Source organism: Micropterus dolomieu, linkage group LG08 (assembly GCF_021292245.1).
Source record: "Micropterus dolomieu isolate WLL.071019.BEF.003 ecotype Adirondacks linkage group LG08, ASM2129224v1, whole genome shotgun sequence".
Lineage (NCBI taxonomy): Eukaryota > Metazoa > Chordata > Actinopteri > Centrarchiformes > Centrarchidae > Micropterus > Micropterus dolomieu.
The window spans coordinates 31,899,309-31,913,005 of NC_060157.1; the positions used below are offsets into that span (position 1 = coordinate 31,899,309).

Below are 13,697 nucleotides of genomic sequence, written 5' to 3' on the forward strand. Positions count from 1 at the left end.
AGCATTAAACATTGAAATGTGTGTTGTAATGGGCTGTATATTAACTTATTGGGAGAAAACTGGTAGTTTTATGTAAAATCAGACGTTGAACACCCTCATATCACCAAAATGGCACGATCCTTGTTTTGCAGCGAAGAAAGATTCGACTGTCAATCTCACAGTCGAATCTTTCTCTGCCCATCAAAGCATCGAACCTTCGACTATTAGAGGTCAGCCCTAATAGTTACCTTATATTTTATTACGTATTTTAAAGTAAAATCATGTTGAAAATGTGGGTATCAAATTAGATACAGAAGGTATATATGGTAATTTATGTATACATCTGTAACTCATAGTTTTATTGCATATCCTTCATTATGCATCCATTAAGCTACACTCTTTTAATTATTTAAGTAAACTAATTGAAGGCATTTTTAGAAAGAAAGCAGAAATTAAGAAATTTTTTCGCCTAACACAAAATAAAACTTGAGGTATCCAATTTCTTTTTTAAATTTGGCATTAGGTTTAATAAGCACTCCATTTTCAAAAAAATAGAATTTTCTGGCAATTGTTTGATGGTTCAGGGTTTACAGGGTTAAGAACAACAGCTCCTTCATCCAAATTAAAGCCGGCAATGCAGTTTAGGGTCAGCTTTTCAACAATCCTCAAAACCTTCCACATCTTTCATACATTCGTACTATTCAACTTTTTTTAAGCCAGCAATTCAGTTTCGCGCAAGCTATTCAACAGCCAGCTTTCACATCGCAGTTTCTTCGAAAATTGCTTTTCTAGTTATAACAAATTTCAAAGACAGTTGAATAGCTTGAAGAGTTTGAATAGGATTCGAAAGTTGAATAATACGAAGAAAGAAGGACAGATGTGGAAACTTTTCATATTTGAATGGAGTTTCTAGCTGAAAGTATGAATGAGTAGATAATAGTTAAAAAACCTTGAAAAAGTGTGAAAATGGGGACATTTTGAATGTTCCGTCCATCCACTTGCATGGTAAGAAATGCCTGGAAAGCCTTGAATATCTTGAAAAGTATGAAGGTTATCAAATTTCTGAAAACATCCTAATGTCCTAATAGAGATGAATATTTTAATCCTTGAATGACGTTTCGTAAAATGTGATAGGTTGCAAAAAACAAACGGAATAACAATAATAAAGAGTTCCGGAATGCCATAGATTGACATACGTTGTGAATGCTTTACAGCATTCACACCAATTTTAGGTTCTTTGTTTGAGATAAAGCTGAGAAACAGTTTTCATTAAATCAAAACACTTCCATCATCTCAGCATGCTCTGTGTGTGCTGTCTGTGCAAAAACGCTGTAGTGTCCACTGAATTTTGTTTCAGGGGAAAAATTGCAGATTGTGTCAGAATACAAATATCTGGGAGTTTTAATTGATTCAAAGTTATCATTCTCATCACATGTAAAAATGGTCTGTAATCGAATTAAATATAGTCTCAGTAACTTTAGGCACATTCGCCATCAAATGTCCACACAGGCAGCAAAAATGTACATGCACTCTATGATTTTCTCACACATCACTTACTGCAATCACTTTACAAACGAACTGTTAAAACTCTGGATAAGAAACCATGTATTTCTCATCACTGTCCAATATTACAAAAATATAGATTGCTCAGTTGGGATAATATGGTTAAATACTCAAATCTATGTCTTATTTATAAAATTATTCATGGTTTATCTTCCCCTCCCCTCCAACAGTTTGTCAATACCCGAACAGCTGATTCCTGCAGGACCAGAGGTGCAGCTAGGGGAGATTGTATCATTCCCTTTAGGAAAAGTGTATTTGGTCATACTGCTATTTCTGTTCTAGCTGCTGCTGAGTGGAACCTCGCCCCCATAACTATCAGAAATATAAACACGTATAGTTCATTTAAGATTCAGTTAAGGAAATGGCTTATTGATCATCAGAGCTGTCAACATTAACCTATTACTACACATGCTCTTGACGCACACTGTTGACTTTTTTTTCCTTATGTGTGTCATGTTTTTACGTGATGTTTGTCCGATTGTTGTTTTGGTGTGTTTAGATTGTATATTTTAATATAATAGATATTTTACTAAATGTATCTTAATTTTTTAGTGCTATGTACTATGTAATCTTTTTTAGGGTGACTCTTACCATCTGTCTTGGGACTGCAGATGAAAAATAGCCTTTAGGCTAATTCTGGCATATTGACAGAAATGTTTATGAATATGCACTGTCCCTGTAATAAATAAATAAAAAAAAAAATAGAAAAAAAAAAGAATGCTTTGAAATGAAATGCACAAAACTAGAAGACATAAACCAGGATAGGCCTATATTAGTCTATTATTAATCTATTTCTGTGTCAGATGTATTTATGTTGACTTGAAACATCCAGGCTCTCCTTTCTGTTAGCATACAAAGACAGATAAAACAACAATAATAAATCTTTCCTGATTTCTGACACACTAAAATTGAATGCTTAGACCAAAACTGTGCCTTCCACACAGAAACCACAAGCACACACACACTTTCAGCTCTGCACTTTGTCATCAACTCTAAAACACACATGGTGCTGAACACCACACACAGTTTACACACACTCAAATTAAAACTCTTATTAGCACTTATTGAGAACAACACTTCCATTCAAAACGCAACACACACACGCCTCTTCATCCAGGTGGGGTCAGTCCACAACGACATGCAAGACCATATTTCCTGTTGCCGAGCCATGGAGGATGCCGCTTTTTGATGTTTGTTTTTGATCTTGTAAAAAACAGCTACGGTAAAACCTAATCCTGAAGCCTTTCTTTCTTTGTGTTTATTGAAATGTGAGCAGATCTTGTCTGGGAAAATACAAAAGAAAGCAGTGTTTGAAAGCAGGTCATCAGTGTGCTGCTGCTGCTGTGAGTGTGGAGTTGGGGCAGCTGTGGCACAGGAGAGCGGGTTGGCCGTTAATCGGAAGGTCAGCGGTTCAATCCTTGGGCAAGATACTGAACCCCGAATTGACCTTGGCGGCTGTTCCGCCAGTGTATGAATGTGTGTAAATGTTAGTTTCTGTTTGAGCACTTAGGCTCAGTGTGTGAATGGTGAATGCAGATGTAGTGTAAAAGCACTTTGAGTGGTTGAGAAGACTAGAAAGGCGCTATATGGAGCATTTATACATACATCACAACATCTAACCTCAGACTCACTATGCAGCTATCCACTTACTGGCTTCCTCTGGAGCTTCCCACCAAACCAGTCCTCATCAGCAGTCTGGCATTGCTCAGTTGTTGTGGAACAATACATGTTAGAAATTTCTAAGCAGTGATGGCCAACATGGATGAGGGCCATTTGATATGGTGGAAGGCTCCAGAACAAGTGAGAATGTGGACCTTGAATTGAATTGAATTTTTCTCAACATGAAGTGTAGGATGCCCCGTGTCACATAGAGGTCTGCAGGTACACCTCAGTGGCAGATATGTGCTGGCTTCCATGCCATACTGGTTTCTCACTCTCTTGGTTGTCCTGGGTCTTGACTGATCCACATTGCTGTTGTGGATTAAAGGTCCCGTGAGACAGCCCAGACCCTCCTGTGATCTGTTGTGAACTTTACAGTGAGTGGTGGGAAAAGCAAATTCCAGCCAAGATGTTGGGGAGTGAGACATACATCAGGAATGCAGCACCCCCCAACCCACGCTGAACACCTAACAGCTGTTGGTAGATCTCTTTCTGGGACTCTGTGGATCTGAACCACAGACAGGTTCCTTAGCCGAGACATGAACAGCTGGCAGAGTCTCCAGCATTTTACTGTACGTACATGTTGACCTCAGTAAAGCTTCACAATAATGTGACGTCTTGTACAACACAAACAAATCCAGTCACACAGGTCACCCAGAAGGCTTGAGAGCAGAAACTAAAGTTCCTCAGCGGACAGGACACTTGCTCCAAATGTTGTCCAAAGGCATCTGTGGCACCAACAAAGCGAGACAAAGAAATGTGACGGACAGAGGATCTGTCTCCACCCAGATACAGGTGAACTTTGATAAAAACTTTCTTCGGTGTGTTCTGTGGTTAATGGGGAGAGATGCTGCCTAACTGTCTAACTACTTTTGTTTGTTTGTTGTCATTTGGTTGAACCCACCCTTTAAGCCCGTAGATAACCAGAGACGCACATCTACAAACATTCTGAATAAAAAATGTCAAAATAAAAGTTGAAGAGACAGTTTTCAGATCTATATCCAGATGGGGATCCATATTACTTCATCCGTACAGGGTGGAGGGTTTGTTGTATCATAACAAACATTTACATTTACTTAACGGGTATTCCACTCTGTCCACTTATGTGTTAGCTGACACAGCGCAAACGTCTGTAGGAACAAGAGCCATGTTCGACATTCAGCCTGACAATTGAAATGAATGAAGGAGCTTAATTTTTTCAAACTGACATCTGCCTGAACATCATTCATCGACTCTAGCTGCACCTTTAACATGAAGAACAGGATCAAACGCTTCTTTGTGGCGGAGAAAGAAACAGCAAGAGAGAGAGAGAGCATGGATGGATAGTGGGATGGCTGGAAGGATGTATGGACAGACAGATGGACAGGTGGATGTGAAGGCGTTACCTGGACCCTGGCCTCAGTGAGCTTGGTTCTCTGGGCTAGCTCCTCCCTGGTGTAGATGTCTGGGTAGTGGGTTCTCTCGAAAGCCTTCTCCAGCTCCTCCAGCTGTTCTGCTGTGAATGTGGTCCGACTCCTGCGCTGCTTCCTCTTCAGGGGGAGGTCTGGCTCTGACTCCACGTCCGACACTTCATCCATCCGACTGCCTGGACAAACACATAGAGGGGACAAACGGGGGGGTTCACTTCATGTCAGCTTCAAGTTTCATACTGTGAACACATTAATAAAGCACTGAGATGTACAGTCTAACTGTCCCAGATCAGCTCATGTTTGGGATTAACAGAAAAGCCACTCGACCTCTGGAGCCACAGCCGTCTCAACCCAAGGTGCATTTAACTGCTGGTTGTGTTTTCAACCATCTCACAGACCATATGCTCAGTGGTTTACACTTCCATTGCAACCAAGCAAACTCAATCTGACTGAGTGATCATAATCCAGGCAGCAGTTACAATGCCTCCAAAACATTATCTGACAAAGTTAGTAGTAGTTTGTCTCCCTGACACTGACAGACGGTAGACCACCAGTAGAAGAGCCAGGATGATGGTTGTAATGATTTCTCATAGTCGCTGATGCAGCAGTAAAGTGTCCTCTCAAAGAGACATGCAATCTAAATCCCTACCTTCCTCCCTTCTCTAACTTCCTCACAGAACCACCCGGGACATCCAAGAACCCAAACCAGGCCACAAGGTGAAGACAGCTAAGTAGGAATCAGGTGAATGCTCAGAAATGGCTGCTCAAAGAAACTTAAAGGATAACTTATGTATTTTTAACCATATTTTTAAATGTGTTTGTGTCTTGGGACAACATTTTTTGAAATGGGTCCAGTATTGATCAAGCTCGATGCAGTCAGCTGCAGTGAAAATGGTCTGCAGTAATCTTTGCGGGCAATGAATTACTTGTTTTTGCAACCCTCCTCACTCCCATTCTTGCACATAGATGCATGGTCAAGACCTGTCAGCATCCGTTAGTAACGCACTGGAGAACCGCATAGCGTCATAGTTCAACGCAGTGGGAGAAGCCATGTAGCGTCAGTTGTGGACAGTAAACGTAGGTGTAGGATATTTGACAGGTAAGTCAGAGTAAGGAGGTGGTTGGGGTGAATGGAGGGCCAGAAACCGGACTTTCAACCAGGAGACCGATGTTTGTTTGAGACATCATTTCAACATTTAAGGTTTTTATTTAAGTTACGTAAGCACTTTTGGTCTCAAAACCTCTGTGGTCTACTGCTGTGTGTTTGTGTTATTTTGTGACTTTGTATTTTAAAGGGTTAAAAACACCAAAATTCAGAAGTGACCCTTTAAGAAGGTTAAATTATCAAGTTCTTGTAGACTTTTACAGAGGAGCAACAGAAAGGATCCCACTCCCATCAGGACAGCAATATTTCATTGTAGGATAAACAGCTTTGTATTTGTATTCAATTCAATTCAATTCAATTTTATTTATATAGCGCCAAATCACAACAACAGTTATCTCACAGCGCTTTTCATAAAAGAGCAGGTCTAGACCGTACTCTATGATGGTATTTACAGAAGCCCAACAGTTCCCACTAAGAGCAGCACTAGGAGACAGAGGCAAGGAAAAACTTCCTTTAAGAGGCAGAAACCTCGAGCAGAACCATGGCTCAGGGTGGGCGGCCATCTGCCTCCACCGGTACGTATTTGTAGTGACCCTTTCCTCTAAGGGGACTTATGGACCCAAACCAGGCTAGAAAAATTTCCCCCACAGCATAACAGAGTCAGTGGACCCGATCCCTGTAGGGGTCCAGCATTCAGGTCTGTAGTGTCCTCTTTCTGCACTCGCCCGCTGGTAGAGAATGTGATGAAGGACCACATCACTTTTTCTCTGTAGATGGTGGACTCTGGGTTCCTGTAACATGCCTCCATGCAGCTGTGACGGACTGATGCAGACAGTCTGATCATGTTCTCAGTCTCTTGCTCTTCTTCAGTTGCATTGTGTTTTTAATGTCTATCAGTAACAGATTCAGTGGTTCAAAGCCAGATCACATCTGGTGTCAGTGATGAAGCCCAAACGCAGCACCGGGCATGCTCACAACGCCCTTCAAACACAGCTTCAAATTGCACCGCCTCCAATGATTCCTCTGTGTGGTTATTTATATGACAAAACAATTTTCTTTCTCCTGGTAAATACAGTTCTCTATCAAACCCTGCATACTCCAGCCCCCCCAGGGCACAGTGCTGAGAGCTGGGTGCTAATCTCTCCAGACCACCTTGGTGATGTGTGTAGCACCATTCTTTCAGCGTGGGCCTCAGGGCAGCCCAGACAAACACTCTGGCAGGCTGAAAATAGTCCCAAAATATTTATTGTGCAACTGATTTCACTCACACACAATGTTTCCACGCTGCTGCTCAGAAGGAGGATTATCTGATGCACGCAGATATCCATTTCAAATCAGATGACTCCTTCTCGCCAGGACAGCAGAGGAGCAGTAATAAGATAAAATGCTCCACTGGATGTTAGCATGGACTGTGACATCACAGCCCAGATGAAGACTGATCAGACATCACGTGAGGATTTCACTGATGTTGTGATGGCAAGGTGGCAAAATGAATGGCTTTAAACTTCCACAGCATATGAAAGAAAATGTGAGCACAATGAACTGGACTGTTGATGGAGAAACAAATCAGTCTTCACAATGTCGGGGGGGGGGGGGACTTTAAAAACATGAATGTGTATGCAAAATAAGAAACAATACAGAAGAGGCAGCAGCTGTGGCAAAGTCTGAATGTTTTAACTGGATAAAAGAGTGACTGCCTGTAATGATGAAGCGCTTTAGAGGGAGGCAGCTACTGAATGCAAATACACTGAGTGACATGTTGCTGATACTATATTTATATATATAATACACATATATTGTGTCCATGCAGGGATTTTGGGACAAGCTTCTGGTTGTTTATCAGATGTCCCAGATTTCACTGTGAGACACAATTTAAAACTCTGGAGACCAAAATCCAGCCAAGTTCTGTGTCCGGGTCCCCAATTTAAGACCAAAATCCCACAATACAAATGTAAAAGGACACAAAGACACCAAAGCAACACTGGTATATTTTGAATTTTAAAAAAAAATATGTGTGGTGAAATAAAAAGCTGATGCATGTGAATGTGCACTGTAGTGCAGCAGAGACTGTAGGAACCTTTAACGAAGCCCGTGTGAACAACGTGTTGGGACGTGTGCACATGTGCAGGTCTGACGTAAATATTGGTGATTGTGGGCAGTGCATTCTTGGTGTTGAACGTGATGAGTGGCGGGCTGCGTTTTGACGTGTTGGGCTGCTGCTGAAGACAGAAATGGCCCATCAAACTGGTTTAGACAACTGCAGGGTCGGCTCTGTACTTTAATTAAACAAGGAATTATGGGATTAGTGTGCGGCTACCATTACAGGCCACTGGAAGAGTCTCAGGGAGAATATGTTTAGTGTTCCCCCAAGCTGCACCCCCCACCCCACCCCACCCCCCCCGCTGAAAGCTCCCACTAGAGAATCCTCAGAGGATTACATGTGGCCACAGGACATGCTGCTGCATTAATTAAATCAATTCTTTCAGCATTTAGTCCCTGCAAAGATTTGTTTTCCAAAAACCCAAGGTACAAACCTATATATTTATACTCCTACACATCCTCACAGAGGCCTCTGCATGGAGTGTGTGTCCTGTTTGCTGGCAGGCTGGTGGAGGGTTCGGGGGGGTTGCAAAGCAATTTGGCACTAACTCACCATGACGGCACTTGAGGCTGCGGCAGTGGGCCTGGATCGCTATCCAAAAGGCACCTCAGAGTCCTCGGGGTGCTGCTGCGCCGGGATGGACTATTTGTTTTCCCTTCACATGCTGCTGGGTTTAGGGGAGGAGAAGGGCAGAGGTGGGAGGGAGGGAAAATGAGGCTTCCTCGCCTCCCAGTGTTTCTGACTCTTCCTCTCTGTCGGCCTGAAGCATGGTATTGTTTGTTTGCCTGTTTTTTTATTCTTTTGAATCAACTTCCTGTCAAAGCTGCCAGAGTTTCTGGAGTGATGTTAGCTCAGCATGTTCACAGTGCAGACGGGAAAGTTTTGTGCAAAGCTTTTAATGTGGAAATCTAAAATTAAAAACTGCTGCTGGTGATGTTACGATGATCAGTTATCGTGTGTGTTTTCAGCTTCATGTCAGCGTTTCCACACAGATGTGTCTGATGTGTTTACTGTTTCACATGCACATCAGAACACAGAAGAATGTTCCACTGAATGTTCAGTACAAAGCAAAATGTCGTCTGTCCTTATGTGGTGTCTGTCCACGCAGTTTACGTGTCCACTGGCTCTCAGCACTGAATATTCCACAGACCTCACGGTGAACAGCAGTACTAATAAAACAATAAATATTCCTCATGATATTTATATATGACAGATATCCACAGTTAGCGTGAGGAGCCCTGCATTAGTGGCGTTTCATTTGCACTTGACTAAAATGTGTTTAGACCCGCCAGAGTAGAGACTTCATGAAAACTGGGTCACCTGAGAGCGGGTTTGAAAAGCAGAGCTGGGAAGGTGGCTCACAGCGATTGGACAAGTAAATGAAAGTGCATGTGACGCCACAGCGGCGGCCGCCAACCTGAACAGCACCAGTGGCTTGGTTTGTTCCACGCTCACTTTGGATGGCAACACAATGAGGATCCCGGGGATGGAGGAGAATAAAGTTTGACAGGCCGGTGGTGGGTCAGCTCCTCTTTGCAGCTGATAATGGGAAGAAGAGATTATGCTAATGAGACAGACGCACAGAGCCGATAGAGGGCCTAAACCTGGACTTCAGCTTTGTCTCCACCAGATCCCTCAATTGGCATGCTACGTCTTATCAGGGAAACGAGAGCACGTTGCAGCTCCTCACACACACACACACACACACACACACACACACACACACACACACGCCACCTACTGCATCATAAATAACAAACTGTACTGTTTCACACCACGACCTGGTTTTGTTCCTCAGTGAATACGATTAGTGTAGAAACACATCCATGCTTTTATTTTTTATCAGATCACTGGCACTGTGCAGCAGCTACACACACACACCATCTCTAAAAAACAAACCTAATTAAACAATTACGGTCCGATTTCACCCAGAGCCAGTTCTTCATTGTGGCTGTAAAATGATTACTTAATAATGTAGCTGTAATTCCATTTCCTGCTCTGTGGAGACTCCTTTATCACCACATTAATACCCAATTATGTTTTTCATAATGTGCACAAAGATCAGAGTGTGTGTCCCTCGGAGGCCGCAGCTTTTCCTGAACTGAACAAAGTGTTTTGTTTGATTGATTGGTTGGGTTCTGGTTCTGGTTCTGGTTCTGGTTCATTCTGCCAGCAGGAACACACAAGAACACAGTGTAAATCAGCAGAATATATGCAGTATAATATTTATTGTGTGTGGAGATGCAGAGTAATGTTGGAACAACAGCAGAAAGACTGTAATTTAGTTTTTAAATATAGATTTTTTATTTATTTGTTTATTTTATTATTTTTTAATTATTATTTATTTATTTATTTATTTTTATTTTTTATTCATCATGTGCTGTAAATATTTTCTGTGTTTTCTAAAGTGCTGAGGATGAAGTTATTTTAATTATATAAATTTAATCTAAAATAGTGGAATCATCCTAATCAATAGCTGTGTAGTGTCACATGACCTCAGTGAGTTCAGTTCTAGCAGCTCATTGGTCAGTGGAAGCGTTTTTTGTGTGTAATAGAGGATATTGTTTTTAATGTCTTCTCCCTGATGACGACAAGCTGTCTTAAAATATTAATATTTACGGACTACTGAAGGATTTGTCTTTTTTTTAATAATGTATTATTTTGATAATAACTGAATCCCCTTGTGTTTACCTTGTGGCCATTTGGGGCCCCGGGATTCGCTGACAGGTCTGACATACATATGTGGACAGAAAATAGTGACAGTTCTGTTCACACTTTGAAGACGTGTGGACAAAGACTGACAGAGCTCTGGAGAGCTGCATCAAACTAATTATGGGTCATTCTGAAAATCACATTAGTTCCAGTCTAATTAGACTCAGGATGTGAACAGCTCCATGGGCTCGGCCCAGTCAGACAGAAACAAGTGGTGAATTTATTAGTGCGCTCGGCCTGTTGATGCTTCACTTTGTCCACTGCTGGTGTGTTTGTGTGCGAGACATGAAGAAGGAGAGAGTCAGATAAAGATCTCTTTCTCACAATCAGCTTGGCCCTTGGGCCGGATTGACCCCTCAGGCCAACGCTCTTCCTCCTCACACCTCCCTTCAACTGTTATTCATCTCACCCAGAACCACAGATGGATGCTCGCCAACATGACACCACTTTTTTAAAAAGATGATGACACAAAACATCATTAAAAGGCAAATGTGGAATTTAGAGGTAATTTAAAGAAACACAGGGAAACTGTATATATTATATTTATTATGAGAGCAGCCAGATAACCAGAGCGCAGTGGGACTGTCCGTCCTCAGCAGCTGGAGGCGTGTGAACGGACTAAAGGACAGAGCTCTTTTAGCCCTCCTGAAATCTCTTTGGACGCCTCTTTCTGCTCAGCTGCCTCAGTGACAAAGTGGGCTCACCTTAAACAACGGAGGCCCGGGAGCCTCCCAGGGCTTTTCAGGGCCAAAAAAGGCAGCATCTCGGGGGGCCGCCGGCCATGAAAGACCACAAGCAGCCCCGCCGCACCCTGCAGGACTTCAGTAAAAACTTCCAGCCTGAGTCACTAAAGACGAGTAGCCGAGCAAAGTGCCGCCTGCATATTTAAGAATTAAAGAGGTCAAATGGTGCCGAGGCATGACATGGAGCAGATTGAGGGGGGAGGATGGGATTTAAGCAGCGCTGTATTTTAACACATTTCTGACCCACAGCATTTATCAACCAGATTCAGATCCAGAACGAAAACGTGTGTGTTTATTAGTATAAACCCACTATGTCTGCCGTCTCAGAACGTTTCTGTCACCTATAGAACTGAATTCAAACCAACTCCACAATCTGTTTCCTGCAGATAAACAGCTCTCACCTGCTCCTGAAGGTTTGTATCAATAAATATGTATTTTGTTACACAGCTTACTGTAATAATGGGTTCATTTCATTTCTGCTATACCAGCACATTTTCATTTGCCTTGCAGATTTTTCTGCCTGCACCAACAAAACCAGAAGGTCTGAACACTCTACTAATTGAGGCCAAAGACAAAGTTTGAAAAATGATTCAAAGAAAACAAAAGAAAGTCAAATAAAATCTGCCAGTTGGCAGCAGGAGCCGCTCCACCAACAAAGGCCTCCGATTCAAGCCCAAGTGGGCAAAACTGAGCTGAAGCTGAGACCAGCACGGCAACGCCGCCGCCGCTGCCTCTGCATGCGCTCCATTCACGTAGTTCAGCATTGTTCTTGCCTTTGTTCCAGCGCAGCTCCAGCACAATGGCATTTAGTCACAACAGAAGTGTACAGTAAGCAGCAGGAGTGCAGCGTGTACTGCAACGTAGGCACTTTACAACCAGGAGTCAAATATTTGCCAAAAGATTTAGGAACTCTGCACATTCTGAAAAAAAACTTTTGTTGTTTCACTATGAAAAATATTTGACTGCAGCCACAAACGCAAAGCTAGAGGAAGCTGTTAGATGCGAGCTGCTCTCAGGAAACTGGCACTGAACTCAATCCAGCCCACACAAAGATACAGGCTTTATCGGAGCATTATGTCTTAGCAAACTGCTATTAATGCAAAGTCTTTATCTTCTTTCCTCCCCAGGCGCTGGCACGCATGTGTCTTTATTTAGGAGATAAAAAATAGCCATAAACAAAAATTGCCGACTGTCAATATAAACACTGATAAAGATTAGAGCTGGGAGCAAATATAATAATAACAGGCCCTCTTAAGATATACTCGACACAGCAAAGCCCTCAGTGGACAGCTGCAGGCTTAAAGAAAGCAATTGCACAAAGTTTTAAAGAGCAGAAGAATAATCTTATTTTGGAAGAAAGTAGATTAACAATCAGAGCAAAGAAAATCAAATGATTTGTGCTCGTTGGCTCTCAGTACAGATTCTGGTGTGAAAGCTTTGAAATGTACTCTGATATGTTTGTAAGAGATGGTGGATAGGTGAGCTCTGCTGCTTACCACTATATGTCTGCTGACGCTGCTCTGTGTTGCACGCCGGGCGTTATACGGTCAGAAACCAGTCTACCAGACAGAACTGTAACCTGCAGCTGCTCCAAGTGAGTCTTACTGGCAGTGAAAGAAGTCAAAGAAGGACTCGGTCTTTTGTTTCCTTCAGACGCCTGAGTGATTGTGCTATGTTCATGTTTGTCACAGGTTAAGATCGGCAACACTTCATTTCCAGAACAAAGCTATTCTAGTTATGTGGTGTTTGATCCATGTGGCTGTTGTTCTAGTTTTTGATTATTGTCACCAAATCCCTCGTGCAGTCCCTCAGGCCTGTCTGACTTCTTGTCTGTGGCTCTCAGCCCATTGGTTCCTCCTGAAGACATAAATCTTTGAACAGATTTAAATTTCATGTCTAAAAGGTTCAGTAATTCCCTCAAACAGCTGCTCGCTGTGGTTTCTATCAGACAAACAGGAGGAAATGGAGCACCTGTTGGGGACTATTTCCAGCAGAGGATGGATTCACATGTGAGTGAGTGTTTTGGGCAGCAGGACTATGTCTGTGGGACTGAGTCAGAATACAGTGTTCATGGTGATGAAGGAACATGAGGCTCACTGATGTCTCAGATGGAGACGTCAGGCTCATTAGGAGATACATGTAAAAAATCCTAGAAAGCACTAAAGCAACACCATTTCTCCTGAACAAGAGGTCATCAGTCTTTAAATACTGTACTTAAAAAACCAGCTGGTGTGAGGTCAGAATTTCATTTTGTAGTTAGCAGTGAGTGGAGAGGCCGTAACCCAGAGTAAGACCAACCCTGCTGCTGGAAGATGTGGCTACCCCTTGCAGCTGGCTGCCCCAAAATGGCTGCCCTCAGCGCTGGCCACTGGCCATCACTCTCACAGCTGGTCGGGGGGGGGGGGGGGGGGAAAATTTTTTATTTT

At 42.6% G+C, this 13,697-nt stretch overlaps 1 protein-coding gene across 1 annotated transcript in view; it reads right to left on the minus strand.

The window, feature by feature from the left end:
- Window positions 1-3,405: 3,405 nt before the first annotated feature.
- LOC123975021 (paired box protein Pax-7-like) overlaps window positions 3,406-13,697 on the minus strand; it is a 27,795-nt gene continuing 17,503 nt past the window's right edge. The window contains exons 5-6 of the mRNA XM_046056111.1: window positions 4,587-4,786; window positions 3,406-3,513 (exon numbers count right to left, since the gene is read on the minus strand). Of these exons, the coding sequence (XP_045912067.1) occupies window positions 3,406-3,513; window positions 4,587-4,786 (308 nt within the window). The remainder of the gene's footprint in view (window positions 3,514-4,586; window positions 4,787-13,697) is intronic.